Genomic DNA, 21,517 nt, shown 5'->3' with positions numbered 1-21,517 from the left:
CCCCCCCAACTAGTGAAATGTTCTTTTTAATGGATCAGTGCTTTTCCCTCCCTTATAATCAAATCATGTCTTGTCTACCAAGCCTGTCAAATATTATCCAAATCCAAAAGCACTGACATCTGTCCCTCCGATAAGTCTTTAGTTGCATAAATGGCTACAGTAGGAGTGCTAAGCCTTGTGTAGATATGTAAAATATGCCCACACCTCGGTTCAGGTCTTTTGTAGCTGTTACCACATCTCCAACACAGGTTCACAGGGATCAGAGGTCAAGGGTCAATTTAAACTTAGCTAGGTTTCATGAGGAACAGAAAGCTCCAAATTGAAAACTGGCCTTTTTTTAACACTGGTGGTGCGAAACTTAATCTGGAAGAGCTGATTAAGCCTAGTCATCTCATACTGTTATGCACCAACCAGGACAGACATCATACATACAAGTATTTAATTAATTAAATTATTTTTTGTGACAAATATACAAACAACTATGTATATGGAATATGGAAGTTTTTTTTTTTTTCCTATTTGATTTGTGGCCCATTACCTGCACAGATCCAGTTTGCATTGTAATTGAGGTCAATACTGACCAGACATCCTATTCACATTAAATACATTTATTTCAGTAAAATTCAGCGTTACTGCCATCAGTCAGCCTTAGCAATCCTTTACAGTGGCTGAGAGGTATCAATGAACTGCAAATTCAACAATGCAGAAGCCACAACAGAAAGGAAGTGAGCAACAACGTCCGTTGACAGTGAAATGGGGTAAGCTAACTAGCTGCTGGCTGTTGCTTCATGTTTAGTGTACAAATATGAAAGTGGTGTCGATCCCCTCATCTGTCTCTTGACAAGAAAAAAAAGAAGCTTCTTTCTGAAAATGTCAAACTATTGAACTATACTTGAGTTTGATGTAGTGTTGTATACAGATTTTACATTTGGGAATAAATGAACATTTATCAGATTGAGTATTGGAATTAACCCTGATATGAGGTATCTGTATTGGGAGGAAAAAAGCTGGATTGGTGGACCTACCGACATCTGTCCTGGAGTTAATTAGTCAGTAGCAAACTAGCTTCTTAGCTTACTCCGAGACAAGAGTGTGTGTGGTTTTTGTAATGGACTGCAATAGATTGTCTATGTAGGTGTATAAAATGTACCTTGTACTTTTGATTGGAAAGCAAAACATTGGGCACACCTCAGAACATAATGGAGTTCAGTTCACCACAACAACAACAACAACAACAAAAAACACACTTCCTCCTCTGTCCTCTGCAGATCGTCATCAGCATCGGCCTGATGTTCTACGTCGTGCACCGGGCTCAGGTAGAGCTCAACGCAGCCATCGCCGCCTGCCAGATGGAGCTGAAGTCGTCACACATGAACGGTTCCTCCACCAATCACAGCGGCTTCACCTACTGCAGCAAAAGGGCGACGGCCGCCAGCGGGAACTGCATTAATGTGGTGTGAATTGACACACGAGGCAGTAAGCCCGTACTACTCGGTGACCGAATTGTAAGACTGCAGCGCTTGAGGGATCGGCGTGGTATATAATTTCCAACATCGTATTCTTACAACCCTTGTGAGAAAACCCTGAAAGCATACGTCTTTAGTCTGGACGGTGTTTTCGAAGTGTGGGACCACGCACCTTTGAAGAAATGGTGCTGATGAAAATAGTTTTGCGGTACATTATATTGGGAGGGTTTAGTTTTGTAAATTATTTTCATTAAGGTACTTAACATTTACTCTGTTACAGGAGATGTCAATGAAATGATGTTGTTTAAAGATATCAGAGGTGGCTGAGTGCTTGAGTCATTAAAAAAAAATAAGCTGGGTATTAACTGCCTGCTAACACTATGAATGTGAAATCTGGAGCTTTCTAGAGAACCAAGGAATTGTTTTTCAATTTTAGTGTCAAAAGATTGCCAACCTATGCACCTTTCTCTCATACCACATCCGTTTTTGTTTTAAGAGATTTAATGATTTATCTACATCCAGTACAACAACAACAAAGGGCATTATTAATATTTTTTTTTAAAGATTTGTCTTTTTAGTCCAGTTCATTTGTGTTCAAGTGTCTTATTTTTGGACTATGGAGAGAGGAGCATTACCGGCCTATCTGACTCTGTGATTTCTGCTGGCTTACAACCACATCAGCTGAATTGGCCTTGTTTGCCCGGAGGTCATTTTAGCGCTTTTGCAGTTTTGATAAGAGCAGCTGGAGAGGAGAGCAGATTTCACAGCAGGAGACTCAGGAATGTTTCTGCCAGGAAAGTTGAAGTACAGCGTGATCAGACACATGTTCCTCTATAGAAAGATGCCCACACTGGACTGACGCTGAAGCTTTCCTGTAAATGTTTATTAATAATAGTTCATTTTGGGTTGATTTTTACGTTTGTATTTGGCTGTGAGATTATCCATTAGAATTATTACATAGTTTTTGCTTAAAATCATAGTTTTGACAATTCTGTGCAATACGAACAACGGTGACAAAATGGCATGAATGTCATATTTCAGTGCTGAAACCAAACTAATCAGAAATGCTCTCGCCTGACAAAGTAACATAAACTTAAGTCTGTGTTTATTTAAGGGTTTACTTACATTATAGACGAGTAAGCTAGATAAGATGAAGAGGCTATTATTTTTTATGTGCCATAATTTGATAAATGCTTATTAGATGCCATGACACTGGCCCCACCTGAGCTGAGGCTACATGTGACTTATGACTTATTTTTATTACTTAATATTGCTGGTAATTATAGAATTTTTTTGTGTGTTTTAGCTCTTAATAATATATATTATAATACAACAACAAAGCTCTCATGCTGTAGGTTCTTTTGCACAGTCCACTACAACAGACAAACATTATTTTCATACAGTTAATACGTTGAACTAGGAAGGGGTTTGGTTGGTCAGAAGTTGAAACTGATGTGTCTCAGAAGCCGACAATCAAACACAACACGGACACTAAGTGATGAATGTGATAATACTTTTTATTTTTTACATGAATTATTGTGATGCTGCTCCTCAGACTATGTCTGATTGAGGAATAATAAGGGCTCTTATATGAAAAATCCATCTTTATCTCCCCGTATTTGTTCACGAAAGCCTGTTTTGTAATACTTGCAAAATGTTTTGTTTTTCATTTTAATTTTTGTACTACAGTTTTTTTTTTTGTGTCTTCAAAGCCAGATTTACTGTTCCCCCAAACACATTCCATGCTGTCAGTCCTCTGAAAAGCTGTAGTTATTTTCATGCTAAATGTTGGTTGAAAGGGCCCCTTCCTGTCTGAATTTAGCAATAATGTTTGAAAGCAAAAAATATGATAGAAGTCCTACCAATAAGATCTTTAGCCAAGTGTTGGGAATAGCTGTTTACTACCAGTGTTAAAGATTTTTCTCTCAAAAGTGATCAAAAACTGCATTTGAGTTGTTAGTCGATCCATGTCCCGCTGTAAGGTTGAGTATCAATATACCAGGTTTGTGTTACAGTGTTACCTCCCGCTGCCTCTGATGGACATTTCTGCGCTGCCAATGATGGGGAAGAGACACACAAACATCTGTGATCAGAACAGCTTGTTCAGATTTGTAGCACCTTCTTTGGAGAGTCTCTAACATACTGATCGCTTATTGATGTTTTTAGCGATCAGGCTCTCACTCCTGTCACTGAAAAAAATCCTCTGAATCCAACACACACATTTTCTCTTCTTGTTTGAATTAAAAGTTTATGTAGAGAGATGAGTACATTTTCAAAGATTTATAAAAATCTGCTCGCTACTCTCATATTTTTCCCCCAGTTCTTAATGAGAAAATTTAAAAAGGTTCTTGGCAGCAGTGACATATTTTAGGAAGTGTCTCTACCCTCCAAACAAAGTGTGAATCGATGAAGCTGTTCAGACGTGGGAAAGAAGTGGATTTAATACCATGTTTAATGCAAAAATCAAATACAAGAAACTTGATGGGCCACCGTGGACACACTTTCATCACTTCTCTCAACTGGGATTTTGATAAACTTGAGATTGTGGAAAAATGTTTTACAGTAAAGGCTTTGGTTCTTCCTAGGTGGGCTCTACTTAGATATAGTTATGCAACAACTGATTCCTAAGGGAAGTATATTTCATAGACACCCACACAAGACCTGAATCTGGGATGTAACTGCACACCTGAACTGTTAAAGGGTCAAGTTAAGGGTCTCGTTTGGTGCTATGAAATGCAATACTTCCCATCTGTATCAAGTGCATTACACATATGCTGTATTTTGTAATACAGAGAATTTTACAGTGCATAAATATTGATATTTATCGCTGTACAATGCTTGTTCAGTGTTATTTATGAGCGAAAGAAAATAAAACCTGTCCAACTTTGTTACAAAATGTTTTTCATTTCTCTTTATTACATGTATTTAAAAAAACTCATATTTTATGAATGATTAATAATCACACTAATTTTATTTTTAAGCCATGTTAATGTATTTTCTCTTTGCACATAGTAATTCATATTTATTAAGCACAATCTTAAAGGAATAATTTAACATTTTGGGAAATACACTCATTCACTTTCTGACAGAGAGTTTAGAAGATTAATTCCACCTTCATTAAATATAAGGCTAAAGCCTGAAGCCTGTTAGCTTAGCTTAGCACAAGATTGGAAATGAGGAAGCAGCTAGCAGGTCACTGATGAAAGTGTTTTATTGCTGTTTGTTGAATCTGTACAAAAGCCAGTGTAAAACCCATTTTATGTAAAACGGTGAATTATTGTTTTTACACATAAGTTCCTGTACAGATTAAACAATCTGCATGTTAATGAGTGAGCTTTAGAGGTGCTGGTTGCCAGATGTGGTTATCATTTGACAAACCCCCAGGCTAGCAGTTTCACACAGTTTCTTTTTCTCTTTGTGCTAAGTTAAGCGATTTTCCTGCAAGCTGTTAACAGTGTAAGCAATATTTACATGAACGTGGTATCAATCTTTTAACTCTGCGCCAGAAAGTGTATTTCCCAAATTAAAAGCTTGTATCTAGTCCACTCCTTATTTTGTTTAATAATTTACAGCTCAGGATACCTTATGTAACACTGAGTGAACCCCTGTCCTTGTTTGCCTTTATTAAACTTTCTGTCAACCTTGTTGTTTGTGATGAAAATAGTAGCCTGAAGTAACTGGTATCAGACTTCTTTTTTACACAAGCTTCCACTGCAGAGGTCAGACACCATGGTAACATTTTAAACTAATATATATCACTATGAGACTTATTTGCAATTGCAATATTTATGTTTAAATATGCAATTGAGGCATTATCTAATGCTAACTGTTGGTGAATTTAGGGGAACCTACAGAAGCAAATCGACAAAGTGTAGAACAATAAACACCTAAATGTGTATTTTGGGTGTTTTCTTTCGTGAAAGAAGTCATGTTATGGAGGCAAAATCTCCAAATTCAAAAACCAATTCATGAAAAACTATGTTTTTGCCTGTGGTGTCCTGCCTTAAATTTCAGTCTTTGTCGAGCTGCCACACATTTCATAAAATCCTTTTTTATCTCACATCATAACCTCGCCCCAAATCCTAACATGAGTCTCTAAATATCACCTAGCTTCCTCCCTGACCCTTTCAGAGTGATGGGAGACAAAATGTTCTCACTCAGAAGGTTTCCCCTTATCTTGCAAACCTCTAAATAACAGTCAGTCCTCAAATATGCAGTAGAAGCAGCAGCAGCAGCACTGTACGGCCAGAAATAATGCTGGCTTCTGGGACAGTTTGTCAGAGCAATTTTGAAGGGAAGTAGTGATGGATGTGGCGGTGGTGATAGAGAGTGGAGCACCACTTACGCTTGCCCTTGCCTTGCCTGTGACAAGCTATCTGTACAAAGGGGGAGGTGGGTGCTTTTGTGTGGACGGTGTCTGACAGACATAGTCCAGATAGATTCTGCTTGTCAACAGTGCTGGGCGCATGTAACCACACACAAACAAACACATATACAGTGGAAATATTGCCCACAGCCATCTGCTCACAACCCAAATAAAAAAATAAATAAAAAAAGCCACAGTCTATCAATCAAACAGTAACAGATCATACTCCTCTTGCATTGTATTGCTCCATCTGTTACCAGGAGCTGCAGAACAGATTCGTCTGCTGCTCTTCACACAACCCGCCGATCTCTTCCGGGCTCGGGTCAGATCTGTGTCCGATCCATCATCGTCCAACCCTGCCTCAAAGGACAAACCTCATCCCAGAGCCGCCCCGCCAGCACATGGATACGTCCAACACAAAACCAAGAACATTCATTTTGACGGGCCTCAAATGAAAGCCCTAGTTCTTACTGAGGGCTATGCTTTTGGAGGAAAACTCCAAAAATACATCTGTGAGGCTTGAAAAACACATCTCAGGGTGAAATTGTAAGAGAGAATAAAAAAGCAGGGTGAGTGAAATGATCTTGGAATATGTCCACGCATCCTTCCAGAGGGAAACTTATGCGGATGTTTATGGATTTGTGGAGGAGGGAAACGTTGATGGGTCTCTGGCAGAGGATTCCTGCTCGAGGCAGGGGGATAGATCACATGACCACTTTCTTGGCCCACACAGCTGTTGCCTCCATCTGTACCATCTATGACCTGCTGTGTTCTCCTCCTCCACTAACTGTAGTGGGAAACTGCTCAGTGCACAAATAGGACAAAATAGTGCACCTCTGGAGGATCACGGGAAACAATAACACTCAGATTTGTGACTATGTTTTGCTGCTCATTGGCACAAATAACCCCTGCGGTGTGGCATTTCGCTGTGAATCCATTAAATAAGCACCTAGACCTTTTGTATTTTTCCCTTTGCAACAGTTGTTTGCATGTTATTTTCCATGCGAGACCCATCCTGTACTGGGTTCAAGCCGAGATCATTTTATTTTTATTGTCTCTTGTCATTCACGTTGACCCTGAATCTGTGTTGGTTACAATACAATACATATAATATTCTGGGCAATCAACACAAAATGTCTACCGCTTCATCCATCTAGGACTGAAACAATTATTCATTTATTTATTGAATGTGAAAATTTGTAAACTGAATGTCTTTGTGTTTTGGACTTTTAGTGGGACAAAAGAAGACATTTTAAGACCACTCTGGGCTTCAGAAAATTGTACTGGGCATTTTTTGGGAGATATTTTAGATGTAAAGATGATTAAAAAATAAAAATATTTACGTACTTCGTACTGAAAACTACCTATCAAATCTGGATTATTTGCAGGTGCATACAAACCCAGGATCTCTAAGTAGGTTTGGTTCTTAATTTGTCTTATCCAATCAACAGAGTAAGTCAGATTTATGGCGCAGTGAGTTAAATTTTGATTGTATGACATGAATCAGGCTCAGAAGACAAAACAGAGAACACTCATTCTTAATGTTTTAGGCTTTAGGTGAACTCATTAGTGATGGACGGACTTGGTCCATGTGCCCTTGCTAATCAGGAACCAGTGAGCGGAGGATAAACAAGTGAGAGAGGCCTGTTCTGATGACGCCCGCTCCCAGGGAAGAGTCACATCTGTGTCCTCTCCTAAGGTCAGCCCCTGTTCACTCTGTGTCGCTGTGCTGTAAAAAAAATAATAAAATGTGCTGTCTGCTTGCCGAGCAAACATGAAAACACTCTCAGATTTGAAGGCTGCATTACAGGGAGAGGCGAGGGAGACGTCTTGACAGTGTGCTGGAAGAGACTGTGAGGAGGAGGTTTGGAGTAGAACTGATACGTAGAATGTAGATTATATTTACTATTAAATCTATTAAATCATTATATACAGAAACATTCAAATTTACCTTTTTCACAACAGACATTTTGCATGACATAGCAGGAAAAGCACAAGTTTAAATGATAATATAAATAACGGCTGCGTTCAATTTAGCTCTGCTGGCTTTTGGACCCTGCCACTGCATACAAGCTCACTGATACACTTAAATGGTACAGAGCCATTGTTAACAATATGCTTTTCTTGTTATTACAAGTCAACATATCTGCTGTGAAAAAGGCCCACATTCACACCAACATTTTCACTACATAAGACTTCCATTTCTCCCACTGACATACATAATCCCACATCTGTTGTGATCCATCGACCATATTTTCTATTGTATGCAGTGTTGCCAGATTTGGCGATTTCTGGTACAATTGTGCTACTTTTTATTTACTCTGCCAGGTTCCACTGACAAAAATGTATATATAGTTTCAATAAATTGTTCCCTCCTCTCCTCTGACATGCCTCAGCTTGACATGCAATGACTGATAATCAAAACCAAAAATAATAACAACACTATGGTTTAATACAACTATTCGGTCAACACTGATAAAAAAAAGTTGTTCTCTTTCATATATGTGAAGACTTAAGGTTAAGTGTAACATTGTTTAAATTAAACACATTATACCAAATGTCTCATTTTTAATGTTGATCCATTGGGTGTGTTCTGGGGTCTATATGTCTGTTCAATTTGTGTAATCTTATGTCACATTGCACTAATAAAAAAGGTCAGTTTAAGTAGTAATAGTAACTAAAAATTAAAAGGTAGCTGTATCACAATGCATGTACTGCAATAAAACCTGGAAAAATCAGCTGCTTAACAGCTTAACAAATTCACCCTGATATGTATGAATTTTGTTTATATTTGGTTCCTAGTTTATGGACCTATAGTTTAATTACAATGATGTAATTGTTAAATCAAGTTGAATTTGGAGTCAGCATTCAGACTTAAACTGATTGAATTTTATTTCCTTTTAATGTAAATAATGGACTCTGGACTGTCACCAGAAAATGTCACTTTTTTGAATTGCAATTAAACTCTGTAGTGCTCTCTAGAGGTCAGAAGCCAGTAATGCAAACACACAGACAGCTGCCTGCAGTATAGTAGACTTGTTACCATCAACCACTTTCATTTCTATATAACAGCAGACTTTATTTTGAAATACAGACCGGAAAAACCTATAAAATGTTGAGAAAACAATCTCATAACTTTCTGATTTTTAAATAAATTTTTTATTTTTTTTTTAGATAGTTCTGTCAAGGTTAAGAATAAACGTTTAGCTTCAACTGTAAAATTAATTTCAAAACACAGCAAACTTATTTTAACATTTATTGGTGCTTTCTACATTTATTCAGCTATTTTAAAAGGAAAAAAAGCTTGAGCAGAGACTCCAACAAGAGGCACATTAGAGGATAAAACTAATCAAATCAAGATTTACAGATAACCAACCTCAGATGAGGTCAGAATATCTTCTTTCACAGGGAAAGTGTTACTGTGGTTTGAACCCAGCACTGATGAGGTTTGCACTGGGACTGTAAAACACACAAAACAAATTAGATCAGCTGATCTAACACAAAGGCTTTAACTGGCCCTTTTCGGGTTGTTTGGAGCGTTTCTACCCAGCGGAGAAGCTACAGTAGATGCCCCAGTGATCACTAATGTAGCGTCCACAGTCCAGCTTCTCCAGTCCCACCAGGGCCATGTGATCGGGGGCCAGGCGTGGGACGCCGTCCTTGTTAGCTGGGCGGAAATAGACCCGGTCGAAGCGGCAGCGACTGACATAAGGAACAGTCTTGTTGCTGTTGGCTTTGGTGTCCCATGTGTAGCGGCAGTGTTCCTGCTTTCCCAGTCGCTCCCACACATCGCACACACTGGGGGGCAGACCCACCTTGGCCACCTGAATGGAGCCCAGAGCAATAATTACTAGAGAGGAACACTGTGTGATTACGTGTATGGGGTAGAAACTCCATTGTTGTAGATATAATTCGGGCTTTTGAGCCACAGATGATTTTGCACACATGATACAAAGACAAACGACTAACCTCAGCGTCCCTCAGGTTGGTGTCCCCTCCAAACAGGACGGTGACATCGTCTGGTGCCTCCCTCATCCTCTGCATCACCACTCGCAGCTGTTTCATCCGCTCCTCTGCTTGGCCTTTACAGCTCTCCAGGTGGGACGTCATCAGACACAGCCTCTGGCCTTTGAAGTCCACCTGATTTTCAAAATGAAAAAATCCAACATTGTATCAGCTGAGGTGAGCTGAAGTTAAGCACATGCCATTAAAGTGTTTGGACAACTATGTGTGCACAAACCTGAGCTACAAGCAGATTTCTCATCATCTGAGTTGTGGGGTAAGTTACTATCTCGCTCTCCGCGAATTTGACTCGTGACTTCTTCAGCATCATCCCAGTGAAGTAACCTTCCTCGCCACCTGGTAAGCACAAATTAAGATAGTTTAAACTGCTGAGCACGGCCAAAGTTTATCCAATATTCTGTGGTGGGGCCTTGTTTATATTAAGTACAACATACTGTGCACCACCCCGGACAAAATATCTCCAATTCTTTTACACAGCAGACATTTTGACTGATAGAAGGAAAAGCACAGGTGCTTCTAAAAACATTAATTATGGCTCTGTTCTATTCAAGTGCCCCAGTAAGCCAACATGATGATCCAGCCGTCATTAGTTTTGTTATTTACACCTGTGCTTTTCCTACTGTGACATGTGAAAAACTATTAGCTGAAAAAGGCCTATTAGACTTACTGTACCTTCAATGATTAGGTAGCTGACGGCCCGTTTCTTCAAGTACTGGACGTAAGGTGGAATTAGCTCCTGTAGGAACACCACGTCAGGGGTGTATCTACACGAAGAGAAGATTCACATTTCAAATATTATTTGCATTCCATCTGTCTGATTTGACCCCTGAAACCCTGAACTACACGTTGTATCTCCTCTGATATCAACAGTTTAATGAATAAGATTGAATTGTCTCCCACAAATAAAATATCAAGAGATGCCAACAAGGAGCAACAGTGTATAAACACAAGCTTACAAGACTAAAAAGGAGCACAGGCCTCTGGCACGCTCTGCAAGGTTGTCTGTGTCAAGTCCGTCCACGTTCCAGGAGATCAGTGACAGCTTATTGTCATCTTCTTCTGAGGGTTTGCGTGAGGAGGCCGGACTGTCTGCAGTCAAATCTATACTGGGTATTTTTTGGAGTGGAGACTGTTAATTTAGAGCTGTTAAATAGGTTGGTTATAACACAAATAGACAGTCATGGGTAGATGTGATCACACACAGTAATGAGGGACGTACCAGTCTCCTGGAGGCTTTTCCTCAACCTTCTGCCTCTTTGTTTTGGGGCCAGTCTCCCTCTCAGGAGAATCTTCTACTGCAAATACTCGCTCCATATCAGCCTCAAAGAATGAGTTCAAAGCTCTCTGAAAGAAAAGAGATGGTTATGGTAATTCAGGTCCAAGATTAGACACTGATTAGCACTTTTAACATTAGAGGCTGACCTAATCAGTGAAATAAGCTGCAGCAGTGTTGGATTTATTCGTCATACTGGCCACGAGCTGTATCTGTCTGCAACAGTAACATATCCAGGTAATGTGACAGTAGAGAGGCCTCAGTTGGTGTAGCTACTATACCTCCATCTCCCATTCATTTTCAGCCAGGTAGCACTGAGCCACAGCGCTGTCAGTTCCCGCTACTGCAGCAAACTCATCGCACAGACGACTTCTGTTTTCTTCCACATTAGAAACTGACGGGTTTTCCGAGTCGGATGTAGAAGCCATCTTTTATTTACACCAGTTTTACTTACGGAACTACACAATAAAAGTTGAGCTAAATGCAGATATTATGCCGTGTTCATTTTTCTCTGCAAGTTTTTTTGTTTTCAGGTGTAGCGGTGAAAGGCTTCCGGGTGAACTTTCTAGTCACAACGAACTGCTTAAATGTGAATACTATACAATTTTACATATATAGTTACTAATGTATACCACCACATATTGTTATCATTGCGGTGCTGTTTAGTTTCTGAACACCACATCAGGCCAAAACGAAGCTGAATTAGCTTTTAGCTGATTAGCTTTAAATTTCACCCGGACGATTTATCGAACGCAACAGTTTCCGGTCCAGTCCGAAGTCAACAGCTGTTTGACATTGGCCGCTTGAATACGCGTTAAATATGGTTTCCCTCTCTTTAAATTCGTTAAAACAAATAATGAGATCAATGGTGAATAGTCCATGCTTCGACAGAGTCATGAGCAAGGTAAAGACATTTTATCGTTCATGTAAACAACAGTTTAACGTAGCCGGAGAGCGGGACGTGGAGAGGAGGTTGTGGTTGTGGGGGAAAGTTTGACGAGAGTTGTTATTGACTATACGAATGAATGTAATATGAATATAAATTCATAAAAATGTGAATGTAACAATCGTGGGTGATACCTCGGATGGAGATAGCGATAGCATGTCATGGCAAAGAGAGAAAACAGTGCATGGAGAAAAGATCAGTGGTCATATTCCAGGGGATGCAGCAAAGCTTAGAGGTCTTATTTAATATGTATCAGTGGCAATAACTATGGATAAGATCAGTGAAGGGAGGAGAGCTTATAGCACGGGAAATAATTGAGTCATCTAAGAAGAGTGCTTGGAGACAATTGGTAGAGAAATAAAATTGGGTGACATTTGGTCAATGATTAAAAAGATGAGTGGGAAAAGAAACTCTGTTAAAGTCCCAGTGCTAATAGATGGAGAATATCTGGCAGTTACAAATAAGGAGAAAGCTAAGTTGCTGGGTAAGAAATGTGCAAGTGTACATAGTGGAAGTCATTTAGACAAAAAAACATAAAGAAAAGATGAAATTTTAATAGTAAATACTGATGTGACAAAGAGAAGAGATAGTGATGGATCAACACTTGAAAATGGCCTTAGCTGAGGAACTACTATTCGAGTGAAGATGTTCAAAGTTGTCACTGGTATATTGGGTTAAGTTAAAGGGATCTGGAAAAGAACAACCTGCAACAGAGGTGCTGTGTGATTATTGGGAATAATCAAAACAAAGAAAATGTAAAGTATTTGGTTGGAACATTAATACAGTTGTAGAAGACTATGGCTTAAATAGGTTAGAGTATGGACCAAATACTGTGTGGGGTAATGCTCCTCCATGGATATGTCCAGTACCAAAAGTGAACTTAAAACTTGTGGAGCAGAAGAGAGAACGGGTTGAAAATAAGGTGGATATTAGATATGTGATTCAAGATTATGTAAAAAGAATTATTACAATTACTTGACAATATTTACTGATGAATCCAAAGATCCAGGACATAGACGTGTAGGAACCGGGGTATACATACCTGAGTTTGATATAGTCATATGCAAAAGACTTAATGATAGATTTTCTGTATTTACAGCAGAAATAACTGCAGTCATTTTAGGATTACAATGGATAGAAGAGGTAAGGCTAGAGCTCTTAATAGTTTGAACTCAAAGGAAACAATAAGAGATGATTTATTAATGGAGATTAATAGGATGATGTTGAGGAAACAAAGAGGTGGAACTGATGTACAGTTTTGCTGGTGTGGAGGGAAATGAGAAAGCTGATAAGATTGGCAAGAGATCGTTAAAATTAAATGATGATGAAATACTGGATTAAAATCAACTCTTTACTTAATATCAAAGTGTATTTCAGATAAATGTGATGTTTGTGATGTTCCTGAAGATGTTGAGCATGTCATTCTGAGGTGTTGTAAATACAATGCAGAGAGTATTTTACATGATAAATTAGGATATATGAGTTAGGTCGGGTGTGGAGTTTGGAAGGGATTCTTGGGTTGAGCGGAAAAATAAAGGAATGTAGTAAGGCTCTCTTTAATTTTCTTAAAGATACAGGATTAGATGGTAAAATATAGTTTGCTTGTGGGATTATTATTTTTGTTTTTGTTTTGTTATTTGTGTATTTTATTTATTTTTTATTTAATAAAATGTAACCTAACCTGTAACGTCGGCACTGTTGCACCGTCACAGATAGATATGTGATTTCCACAGATGGACGTCTTGTCTGCCAGCCCGGGTAAGGTGGTGTGTGAGATGCGGGTGGAAGAGGAGCACACCAACCGAGGAGGGACGCTACACGGCGGGTTGACAGCCACCCTGGTCGATGTCGTCTCCACCATGGCTATCATGTACACTGAGAGGGGAGCACCAGGAGTCAGTGTGGATATGAACATAACGTGAGTCCGTGAACGGTATACACTTTCCAAAGCTTCAAAAGAGTTATTCCCCAAAAACCTTTGAATTACCTGTAGAATAAGCTGTGAAATGTGCACATATGTAACTACAGATTGAACTGGATGCGTGATTCATAACGTCATATCTAATGCCATTTATTGTGGAATAAACCGAAAACATGGACCTCCTTCCTCCACATTTCAGGTATAGTTGTTAGTTTTAAAAATATTGATATCAGCAAAAAGAAAACCTTTACTTTTTAATTTGAGTTAACTATGTTGTAATATTTTCTGACTTTTGTTTGGCCTAGAAGTCAGATGTGTCTAAAAATACTTCTATCAACATATAAAATACAATGTGTAATTTTTTGATGCAAATGTAAACTCATCCCATGTTCCTAAAACCCCTAAATGTCCCAGAGAGAGACGGAGGACACGATCTCCTCTACTGCCTGGCAAAACAAAATGTTTCATCACCATGGGACCCCTAAAAATGTACCCTGTCTTAAAATAAAATGAGTTTAACCTCACCACCACTGTGTTCCCATTTATTCCCAGCGAGGGTGACCTTGACCTTCAGTGTGTTAACCAGGTGAGATTGAAGATTAACTTCATAAACTACAAATGACTGGGAACAAATGTCAATGTCTTACAGATACATGAACGCTGCCAAGATTGGAGAGGACGTACTCATCACTGCTCAGGTTCTGAAGCAAGGACGGACGCTGGCGTTTGCCACCGTAGACCTCACCAACAAGGCCACAGGGAAGCTCATAGCTCAAGGAAGACACACCAAACACCTTGGCAGCGGCTAAACTGCCTCCCCTCTGTGTCTGTTTGTAAATCACATATGTAACTATAATGTCAAAGCAACAGTAGCTGTAAACTGACCTCTGCCTGTAAATAGTTTGCAAAACCACTGACCAATGCTACAAATCGATCTCACAGCTGGTTACTTAATTACCGGTCTAGTTACCACTCTTACGTATTTGTTGTCAATACTACTGTATCAATGGTACTGTTTCATGCACATGCAATAAAACAAATAGACAAGAGTTATGCTTTCAGAATTTGCACTGTATTGGGATATGCTCAGCAGTATTGATTTGAGAATCAACAGAAAAAACCCAGAAGTTACACGCCTTATACCCTTTCAACTGAACACACTGAATCAACAAGGAGCAAAATTATATGTACTTCATATTCTTTGACAAACAAAAAGCCTGCAAAAAACCCCAATTTTAATTTGATGAGCATGGCAGCAAATCATCTTAATTTTAGTAGGTCAAATTAAACAAAAATCAGTTAGCTTTCAGCAACTTTTGTTAGGTATGTTAAACATTAGGTATGTCACCATTTCAGTTTCTCACCAACCCACATCCCAAATAAAAACAGAACATAAAACATCAGATTTCAGTAGCTTAAATGAATGGTGCATGAACGTCTTGAACGGTGACAATGACCTTCAACATCTAACCAACATGTCTCAACTTTGTGTACAATGCCTTTCAAGTCACTCAAGATTTTAGCAAAGGCCTGCCTAGCATGTTTCAGAGAAAAGCAAATGACACCAAAACACTTTTAAAAGTCCAGCAAAAAAAAACTAAGGCGGTTTATAAGAAGCAATACCTACACCATATGATTTGACAAATATTGTTCATCTTGTTTTCTTTGCTTATACAGGTGTTTTAACGCCTATTCACACCTGTCCTTGGTCAAAAGATTGTGTAAAGTTGTTCTAGAAACCCCATTGACATTACAAACAAGCTTTAACAATCCTTTCTTATGACAACAAGGATATAAAAACACGTCCATCTGAGAACCACCGTGAAGACCTGTGTATTGTTTGTTCCTGTTTTGATGCAACATAAAGAGTTCCTTCAATGACCGGTGCTGTTGACGGTGCGGCTCCAAGAGAACAACCAACCACTCAAAATCAATGTTCGTGCAGGTTCAAATAAACAAAAAATGGATGAGTGAGTAAGAGGGAATGAAGAGGGAGTGAAATAATAATAAAAAAAAAGAATGGGGGAACCAATCCAAAAATGGCAGAGAGAAGAGGAGGAACATTGGGAGCGTGAGGGGAACAAAGAAGGATGGGAACTGAATCAGCTTCAGGTCAGGGAGGGGAGAACGAGTAGGTAACAAAAAAAAAAAAAAAAGGAGAAATCCAAGCACAAGTTCAAATCTTTTAAAAAGGAAACGGGTGGAGATGAGTACATCAATTTGCTTCTGAAGGCTTAGGCAGGAGGGAGGGGAAGGGCTTTTCCCTATGTGGCTGAGTGGAGCAGGAAGCCTTAATCAGGCATGTATGGGCGGAGGTGATCCTCGATGTCTCCCACACCCCAGCAGGTCAGCTGGTCCTGGGGCAAGTAAAGGCAGAGGCTGCACAACTTGAAAACTGTGGCCTTGGTTTTAGGAGTCTGCAGGAGAGGTGGACATTTGTGATAACGTGTTAGGATGCTGCCGGAGGTTTATCAACTGAGAAACGTTATGATTTCCGTGCACTGACTCACCTGTAAGTGCTGTCTATCCATGAAGAGAAATACAGACTGAGTTGGGTTGTTCATGACCATTCCAGCCTTGTCTTTACGGCCCAAAGCATGCAAGCACTGCTTCTCATAGTCTCCGTGATGAAATTCAAACTTGGCCTGTAAGTCAGTAGAGACATGTGAGCCAAGAAGAACATTCTGTTACATCCAGGCATATCAAATTGACTTCATTACTAAAATATCTAGATTTTTCAAAATGTCAAAAGTCTACATTGTGAAAACCAAGGTCAAATAAGACATTTGAACTATTTTATCGATTACTCTGGAAATCTGCATTTAATCGATGATGAAAATAATTAGTTGCAGCCGTGATTACAATCAAAATACCAACGGGCTTTTAACATTTGTAGCCCGACTAATCTGACGAGGTGCCCAGTTCTGACCTGAACAGGCCTAAAGGGTTCATCATCGGCCCCCTTCCATCTGGAGAACAGCAGACAGACAATCTTCTCAATATCGTTGCGTGGCCAAAGGATGAAGTCCATCTCCTGTGTGCAGCCTATCACATCCTACAGCAATATGAGAAGGAAGAACAAACGTAAAACACAACTGAACATCGTCTTCCTTGAGCTATCCCCCTACCCGAGATGGCGCACGGACTTACCCTTCGCATTGACTGGTATCGGGGGGCGTGTAGTTGCACAACATCTTTTTGCAGGAGTTCTATCGAACTCTCGAGAGAGTAGCTGGAATCCCGCACACCTCTTAGGATGTTTTCTTCATAATTGTTGGTCATCACTGGCACAACTTCAGCTACCTCAAAAAGTGCAGACTTCTTCTTCTGACAAAAAAAAAAACAGATACAAACACATATTTAAGTAATCGTTTTTAAGTACGAATAGTCACTTTTAATGTGTAATGAGCAAATACTGAAGAATATCATGTTGCATGTGAGGAGATTGTGTCAAGAATTACTGTATTCTTCCATTTTACTGACAAACCTTTTCTTTGAAAACGAAGGCTATATAAATCTTGAAGTCAAACTGATCAGCCAAAGATTCCCTTTTCTTCCGAAGTTGAGCTCGAAGTCGATTTCTTGTCTGATTTCTTCGTGAAGTTGGGTCCCCCATGGTTAGATTTTGATGGTAGTGTCTTCCTCTCTTGTGCAGAATATTTTTTGGCTACACTCTCTACTTTTGTATTTATACGTTGGATAAAGGATGGAGCTAGCTACCCTTTCCAGAGACAACGCATCAAACGACTCTAGGCTAGATCTGTGAATTACCCACTAGCTACCAACTGAAAAGGACAACAAATCAGAAACAAAACTAAGTCATTTTAATTTTTGTAAAAAGGGCAGTGTTGAGGAGGGGAATGACCAACAAGCTAAGACTACATCTCCTTATTACTTGTTCAGAAATCCATGTTTTTTTAAGACATGACTTTTAAGCCAAATTAGCTTTTTTTTTTCTCTCCTCTTCTTTTGTTCAACCTGCCATCGACAAGGGGATTTACAACAGAGACCTAAATGAAAGAGCAACTCAAATTTGACTTAACTTTTTTTTTTTTTTTCTGTGTTACTGAAATCAACAGAAACAGCTGCTACTGTAAAAAACCCATACCGGCAATATATATTTTTTTGCTAGTGAAATTGAGGAGTACAGAGACTAGCAAGCAGACAAATATCCTATTGTTTGGGTCATTTCAAAGTCCCTCATCCATGGCTGTCGTTTTGTGTGTGTGTGTTTCTCTGTAGAGACTGCGTTATGTGCGTTTTACAGACGAGTTGGGGATACAGACGAACATGGCAGGTAAATACAGATGCCAGGAGATATTGGCACCGGGTAACATCGAAGACTACTGCGAAAGTACCTTGACATTTCCTTGACTGTTACTGCCACTCATTTGGCCCACGGCCTGCGGTGCTGCCACTGCCGATAGTCATGATGTGGGCGTATTTTTAGCACACTAGCTAGGGTGAGCTAGCAAGCTAATCTAGGCATTCACTTCCAACACTAACTAGTAGTGAACCAACGATATAGCTACATCTTATCTTCTGACTGATTGGCTTAATTGAGGCCTATGTGTGGTCGGCTATCTAGCGTACAGTCATCTTTCCACGCGTTTACATTTTCTCGTCTGGTTCAATGTGACTGCCAGTGCTGTGAGAGTCGAGAGACCTGCGGGTTTGACCGACTAACTGGTTTCGCTTGTGCTCAGCATTTTAGCTCCGGTGTAATTTGCTTCAGTCGCGTCTTGTCAACGACTACATCGACTAAAAATAAAACAAAGAATCAGCCCGGGAACCAACTGCCAAAACCGACGACTGCACGCTGAATGGCGAAATAAACGTTAGCTCGACAAAATCTCCCCTTTCCACGTCTGAAGTTTCGAGGTGTTTGCTGCGCTTGTTTTCTTTCTCTTCTTTTCTTCAGTCGTCACAACCTCCGACTCGCCCTGCTGCATGCCATGTCAAGATAAATCGACAATCCAGCTGAAATCCTCCGTTCTTTCAGTCGACATGTATCGTGTTCTGTCTCCCGGTGGGCCCATATTTTCACGGCGTGTCGTCCAACGTTTTTCCGTTTGGTTTCTTTGTGTGTTTTTTGTTGTTGTTTTTTTTTTTGTCTGTGGGCAGCTAATAACGGCACAGACAAGCTCGTCGATCCACAGCCTCCCCAAAATGGCTGCACAGTCAACTACAAAGATGTGACGTGTGCTGACATGTGACCGCACGAGGAGAGAGAGGAGAAAAAAAACAAAACTCCTTCCTCGTGAGTGGCGCCGTTACCACGTGACTGAGTGGGCGTATTTAAGCTCCTGGCGCGAGATCCACAGTTAAGAAAAGGCAGTTCATCCGCGAGGTTCGTCTCATCAACGGTAAGTCGACTTAACCTAAGTTAATATTGCTTTAATTTAATTAAATTATCTCCACATCTGCTGCTCGTTAAGTACAGTTGGCTACCTTTGTGTTAGTATTATCCGCGGGGCCACTTAAATCAGCTTGTTTTAACGTTAGTTAGTCTTTTGTAACGTTTCCACGGGGTTTCCTGCGGAGGTGACGACACATTTAACGTTAAACAAGCTAAAGTCACATTTTAAGGTTAACAAATGGTGTTAAAATCTAACGACACTAAGCTATTGACTTCCTCTAAGCTAACTCAAAATATCGCCAGCTATTTTCTCAAATGTGTGTCACTATGTCCGCTTTAAAGAATGGTGACGTTATGTTAATTTCCCCTTTTAGGTATCTTGAAAGAAAATGAGTTTCGGTGCAAAGCTTAAACACAGCCAACAGATGTCTAATGAAAATATAAAGGTGAGTCATTTGTGTATTCATTCAAGGGGTAAGATATTATCACGATACTTTGTTGTTATCATTGTTTGTGTGGATGATGTCAGCATACAGGCCATTTTGACATGATTAACAGTCGGTAGCAGTTAAAGAAAGATGCCATTTAAAAGGCAAATTTATCAGGAAGAACGCGTTTTTTAACCTGTTCATTCTCAATAAAGTGTGCCCAAGAATTACTCTAAGGTTTTATTTAAATTATAAGCTTCCTTCTATGTTAAAATGTCTGCCAATCAGAGCAGGCTGTTAAATAACTGCAGCAACAAGACTTATGTGTCAGTGTTGTATTGAGTGGCAAAAGATGATTTAACTTCATTGTTTGGACTGAAGTGAGGGTGACTCTACCGTCATTATTCAGACCAATTTAATGACCTAAATATATAAATGTTGTACTTTCAGACATTGTCTCCACCTCAACTCAAAATTGCCAAAAGATCACCTTATGTAGACCTGAAACACACTAGCAGTGTTGTGAAGCTGTGGCCAAACATTAACCCGCTTGGCTTGTTGTCGGCTCTGTAATGAGCCCGGAGGAGAAACTTTCCCACGGCTGAAAGAATTTATGCTCTGCCCCTGTTCACACACCTGTGGGCCTGTTGCACATGGCAGCAGTGCTGTTGAGCCACTTCACTTATGCCCTCTACCATGGTGACAGTGTAACTAAAGTAAAGCGTGCAAAGTGATGCTAAGCCCTGATGAATAGGCTTTGAAAATGAGGACACAGGTCATGTTAGTTTCCCGTGTGACTCGAGAGTTTTTCCAAGACTCACCTTGGAAGGGGGTTAGGATCTTTTACCATTCTTGTATTGCTCATTTGTAATCTTCTCAGCTATAAGGTAACACTTTTTGTCTTCCAGAGCTTTTTCACACCGTCTCAAAAGGCAATGGGACCCCCCAGACAAACCCTGCAAGTTCTCCAACCCTCGGCTGTCAACAAAGATTTGGGAAGGTCGGCTCAGGTATGCAGTGGCTTGTGAAAGTCATTTGATTTGGGCGTCTTGTCAATGTTCACATTAGATCAAAACTGTTTAAAATTGTTCACTAACAGAACAAGAAATCTGTAGCAATCAGTTTTATTTTTTTGGTTTTTTTTACACTTTTAAAAAAAGCCTCTAAATGAGTTTCCCCTTTTTAGATGGGTAAGGTTGTTCCCAAACGGAAACAATGGAGCGCAGAACAAACTCGGGGTCCAAAGAGGGTGAAGGTAGAAGTCAAATCCACACAAACAGAAGAAACTCAGTGTTCGTCGGATGGCATGTCCAGTGAAGCTTATGAACTCATGGTCAAAGGTAGGTAGAGATTCATGATTGACAAACTGTAGAGTCACAACAGGAAGTTTCAATTTATCTTGAATAATTGCTGTTCTAGAAACTCCCCCTTCCACCTACTGGAAAGAGGTAGCCGAGGAGCGTCGGAAGGCCTTGTACAATGTTCTACAGGAGAATGAGAAGGTGAGTTAATCACTAAGAGATGGCTAATGTTTAGCTGCCAGTTGAGCTGTTCCCACGCTCCCACTGACTGAGTCAACCTTAGTTGGCCTCAGTCCAGCTGGCAGTGAATTTTTATGTAACTCTGCACCTAAAAGATACTCTTATTTGCCTCTAAGAAAACTATCCTAAGGTGCCATTCCTGTAATGTTTAAAAACCTGTACACTTGTTTGGAACTGATTATTTTGAATTTTTT

General features: G+C 39.8%; 5 protein-coding genes across 7 annotated transcripts in view; 3 read left to right on the top strand and 2 right to left on the bottom strand.

Annotated features, from left to right (window-relative positions):
- tmem64 (transmembrane protein 64) overlaps positions 1 to 4,344 on the top strand; it is a 22,165-nt gene extending 17,821 nt beyond the window's left edge. The window contains exon 3 of the mRNA XM_035681460.1: positions 1,269 to 4,344. Coding sequence (XP_035537353.1) covers positions 1,269 to 1,460 — 192 coding nt within the window. The 3' untranslated portion in view covers positions 1,461 to 4,344. The remainder of the gene's footprint in view (positions 1 to 1,268) is intronic.
- Positions 4,345 to 8,801: 4,457 nt separating this feature from the next.
- On the bottom strand, positions 8,802 to 11,556 carry tdp2b (tyrosyl-DNA phosphodiesterase 2b). 2 transcript variants are annotated; one of them, XM_035680907.1, is made up of 7 exons: positions 11,410 to 11,556; positions 11,075 to 11,199; positions 10,812 to 10,961; positions 10,528 to 10,619; positions 10,073 to 10,191; positions 9,802 to 9,972; positions 8,802 to 9,656 (listed from the first exon to the last, which is right to left on the bottom strand). In XM_035680907.1, the coding sequence occupies exons 1-7, from the start codon at positions 11,554 to 11,556 to the stop codon at positions 9,375 to 9,377; spliced, it is 1,086 nt and encodes a 361-aa protein (XP_035536800.1). In that variant the 3' UTR covers positions 8,802 to 9,374. The 2 variants fall into 2 exon arrangements, with proteins under 2 accessions (XP_035536800.1, XP_035536801.1); XM_035680908.1 differs by having other exon boundaries at positions 8,805 to 9,656; positions 11,278 to 11,420.
- A 311-nt stretch (positions 11,557 to 11,867) lies between these two features.
- Positions 11,868 to 16,012, top strand: acot13 (acyl-CoA thioesterase 13). Of its 2 annotated transcripts, none has more exons than XM_035680911.1 (3): positions 11,868 to 12,032; positions 13,808 to 13,992; positions 14,645 to 16,012. In XM_035680911.1, the coding sequence occupies exons 1-3, from the start codon at positions 11,949 to 11,951 to the stop codon at positions 14,802 to 14,804; spliced, it is 429 nt and encodes a 142-aa protein (XP_035536804.1). In that variant the 5' UTR covers positions 11,868 to 11,948; the 3' UTR covers positions 14,805 to 16,012. The 2 variants fall into 2 exon arrangements, with proteins under 2 accessions (XP_035536804.1, XP_035536805.1); XM_035680912.1 differs by having other exon boundaries at positions 11,896 to 12,032; positions 13,787 to 13,992.
- cunh6orf62 (chromosome unknown C6orf62 homolog) lies at positions 15,046 to 19,160 on the bottom strand. The gene is made up of 5 exons (XM_035680910.1): positions 17,483 to 19,160; positions 17,146 to 17,322; positions 16,925 to 17,050; positions 16,506 to 16,640; positions 15,046 to 16,412 (listed from the first exon to the last, which is right to left on the bottom strand). The coding sequence occupies exons 1-5, from the start codon at positions 17,609 to 17,611 to the stop codon at positions 16,287 to 16,289; spliced, it is 693 nt and encodes a 230-aa protein (XP_035536803.1). The 5' UTR covers positions 17,612 to 19,160; the 3' UTR covers positions 15,046 to 16,286.
- Positions 19,161 to 19,222: 62 nt separating this feature from the next.
- Positions 19,223 to 21,517, top strand: part of gmnn (geminin DNA replication inhibitor) — a 3,767-nt gene continuing 1,472 nt past the window's right edge. The window contains exons 1-5 of the mRNA XM_035680909.1: positions 19,223 to 19,361; positions 19,729 to 19,800; positions 20,691 to 20,792; positions 20,969 to 21,122; positions 21,202 to 21,284. Of these exons, the coding sequence (XP_035536802.1) occupies positions 19,744 to 19,800; positions 20,691 to 20,792; positions 20,969 to 21,122; positions 21,202 to 21,284 (396 nt within the window). The 5' untranslated portion in view covers positions 19,223 to 19,361; positions 19,729 to 19,743. The remainder of the gene's footprint in view (positions 19,362 to 19,728; positions 19,801 to 20,690; positions 20,793 to 20,968; positions 21,123 to 21,201; positions 21,285 to 21,517) is intronic.

The sequence above is a fragment of the Morone saxatilis genome, unplaced genomic scaffold (assembly GCF_004916995.1).
Source record: "Morone saxatilis isolate NCDOM2014 unplaced genomic scaffold, NCSU_SB_2.0 Contig9, whole genome shotgun sequence".
In the NCBI taxonomy this organism is placed as follows: Eukaryota; Metazoa; Chordata; class Actinopteri; family Moronidae; genus Morone; species Morone saxatilis.
This window is presented reverse-complemented; position numbering and strand designations above follow the sequence as displayed.